The 3,035-nt window shown below is 50.0% G+C and overlaps 1 protein-coding gene across 1 annotated transcript; it reads left to right on the top strand.

Moving 5' to 3' along the window:
- Positions 1 to 1,566: 1,566 nt before the first annotated feature.
- On the top strand, positions 1,567 to 2,589 carry LOC105565689 (tropinone reductase 2-like; the record flags this gene model as incomplete). Its single annotated transcript, XM_012019098.1, has 1 exon — positions 1,567 to 2,589. A coding segment is annotated over one exon (738 nt), but the record flags the coding sequence as incomplete, so codon positions are not given.
- Positions 2,590 to 3,035: the final 446 nt, after the last annotated feature.

Below are 3,035 nucleotides of genomic sequence, written 5' to 3' on the forward strand. Positions count from 1 at the left end.
CGCACTTTGCCGTCCGGGCCGCCAAGGTTGGGGAGGAGCCGGCCAAGCTTGGCCGCTCTCACTCCCGCCCTGCTTGCGGCTCTGGCAAGGTGGCTCGCAAAGCTCCATCGGTCGTCGAGGATCAACCCGAGATAGTTCATCTCGTGGCCGATCCTGACGAGAGCCGTACCCACAGCCAGGGTGAGTCCCTCGGGCGGCGCGCCGCGTGCTCCACGTCTTTTACCGTGGAACATCACGGCCTCGGTCTTGCCGAGTGCCACCTCGAGGCCCAGGCTGCGGATAGAGTCGACTATCGCTCCCGCTGCCACTCGCCCCCTGGCGAGGGCCTCCTCCCAATCGCGGCCCCCGGCTGTCACGAGTGTGTCGTCCGCGTAGCAGACGGGGGGGAGGGGAACACGCAGCACCGAGTCGTACCCCAGGTTCCACAAGAACGGTCCGAGAACCGATCCCTGGGGCACAAGATATTAATACACCTAGACACCGAAAACTACGGTATTAATACACCTAGACTTATTCAAACTTGGCGCGAGACGCTACGTGAGATACGCGACAGCAACGCCAATGCCACGTTGCGGCAAAAAAGTGAGATGGATTTTGGTCTGGTTGACCACGACGACGACCACGACGACGATGACGACGTTTCTTAAAAAAAAAATTACGTGAAAATTCAGACCCGTGGACTTTGCATCGCAATATCTCTACTCATGGGGCACGTAGGACAAAAGTAAAAAAATACTTTTATTATGCAAATCGTACCCAAGCTATCGATTAACCGCAGTCTCAACTTCGTCGGAACAGCCGTTGTTGAGATCCGAAATTCTGAGGGCCCGTCAACTCGTGTACTCGCGTAAACTTACACGGTCGGTCTCGCGCGCGCGGTACTAGCCGCGCTTACACTTGGCGCGAGACACTACCGTGTCTCGTGATCAAATATTAATTCTTTTTTTGTATTATTTCTTTTAACATGTTTTCTTTTTGTTGCAGATAATTACATCGCCAAGTCTATAGAAAAGTCTATAAAAACTTTTTAATACATTGCGTCAATATGCTACAATTTAGGGTGGCATCACATGGAGCATAACTTGCGTAAGTGTAACCTGCGTATCACCAATCACAGGGTCATTCCAATAGAACCGTTTCAATAATTCCGTCGAAATGGTTCTGTGATTGGTGATACGCAGGTTACACTTACGCAAGTTACGCTCCATTTGATGTTACCCTCACTCAAAAAAAAGAATTACTGCAATAGCCAATTTTTATTGGCTGTATAAAAGTTTTTTTGCTTCAACCATTTAATTTTTGAAGCAGTAAATTGCAATGTGAATCTATGATTTCAGATAGACCAATACAACCAACTTTTAAAGCTAGTAAATAATTGGCTGCATTAGGCAATTTCTTAGCTGTGGTAGCGTTACCAAGTAGGTTGATAAGACAGTTGGCCGGGCTAGCCAACTCAAATTTGTCGTGCAAGCCACAACAGCTTGTGGCGAATAGATAGCACTAGTACCACATACTGCCGCGACGTGGCGACCGGCGCGTCTTTCTCGTAAGTAAAAATCGTCCTGTATTAGTATAAAAGGCAGTTCAGGAATTGGTGCTGCTACGCCTGTCCACCTGGCTCAGCTTGGCGCGTCGCTGTCGCTAAGCGGGCGCAATAAGCAGAATTTGAACAAGGTGGCCGAGCAGTGCGGCCAGTCGAAGCCGTTTATCGTGACGGGGGAGCTGACCAACGAGAGCGACGTGAAGAATATCATCAACGCGACGATCAAGCACTACGGCAAATTGGACGTTCTAGTTAACAATGCTGGAATTCTGGAATCCGGTAGTATAGAGACCACAAGCCTGGAACAGTACGACAACGTTTTCAACATCAACGTTCGCTCGGTGTACCAATTGACAGCACTGGCGGTGCCACACTTAGTCAATACGAAAGGCAACATTGTTAACGTCACTAGCGTAACCGGATTACGATCTTTCCCGGGTTGCCTGGCATACTGCATGAGCAAGGCGGCCGTGGATCAGTTTACGCGTTGCGTCGCCCTGGAATTGGCACCAAAACAGGTGCGCGTGAATGCTGTGAATCCCGGTGTTGTAGTAACAAATCTCCACGAGAGCAGCGGAATGAGCAAAGAGCAGCTCGCGAGCTTCTTCGAGCACAGTAAAGAGACGCATGCCCTCGGAAGAACGGGCGACGTCACGGAAGTCGCAAAGACCATTGCGTTTCTGGCGAGTGACGACGCTAGTTTCATAACAGGAGCGACGTTACCTGTGGACGGAGGTAGACATGCCATGTGCCCTCGCTAAAGGTCTTGTATTACCCTCACAGATGATACATGGTATATTTTTTTATATAGTCTACAACATATACAGTACATTAAGCTACATGTAATATTTGCGTTCTGCCAGGCAATTCCAAGAAAATGCATTGGAAAGTATTTTGAATTTAGATATATCGTAATTGTTACATATATTTGCTATGGGGAGGGGGTAAAGATGGCGAGGTGGAAAGAAGTTCAGTGAGAAGGTGTCGTGAATAGAGTGTCGAAAGGAAGGATTGGAACGGAGTATGAGGAAGAAGGAAGGAGCGTTGGAGAGAGGAACGAGAGAGGAATCAGGGGACATGGAGGCGAAAGAAAATAGTGGAAGGCGGAGAAGAAATCGGAGTGGAAAAAGTGAGATGGCATGAGTCGGCAGTCTTGGAGCGAGGAGAGCAGAGGGGAGAAGGGAGCGGAGGAACGAGAGCCGATATGGAAAAGGAAGAGGATTGGTCGGGAGGATCGAGAGATCGAAAGATCGAAAGTCGATCGGCGAGGGTGCAGGAAGAGGGAGCTGACGGACCGAAAACGGACGGCAGCGGAGAAGGGAGCTGGAGGACCGAAAACGGACGGCAACGGAGAAGAAGGTGTACAAGAGTACAGGTGACGGGCGGTGAAGGTGGCAAGGCACAGGCAGAGAAGACAGAGGAGAAGAGGAAACGGAAAAGGAGCGGAGACGAGGAGGAGAAGGAGAGGCGGCGGAGGAGAAGAGAGAAGAAC

Source organism: Vollenhovia emeryi, unplaced genomic scaffold (assembly GCF_000949405.1).
Source record: "Vollenhovia emeryi isolate VEMERY1.0 unplaced genomic scaffold, V.emery_V1.0 DF943451.1, whole genome shotgun sequence".
In the NCBI taxonomy this organism is placed as follows: Eukaryota; Metazoa; Arthropoda; class Insecta; order Hymenoptera; family Formicidae; genus Vollenhovia; species Vollenhovia emeryi.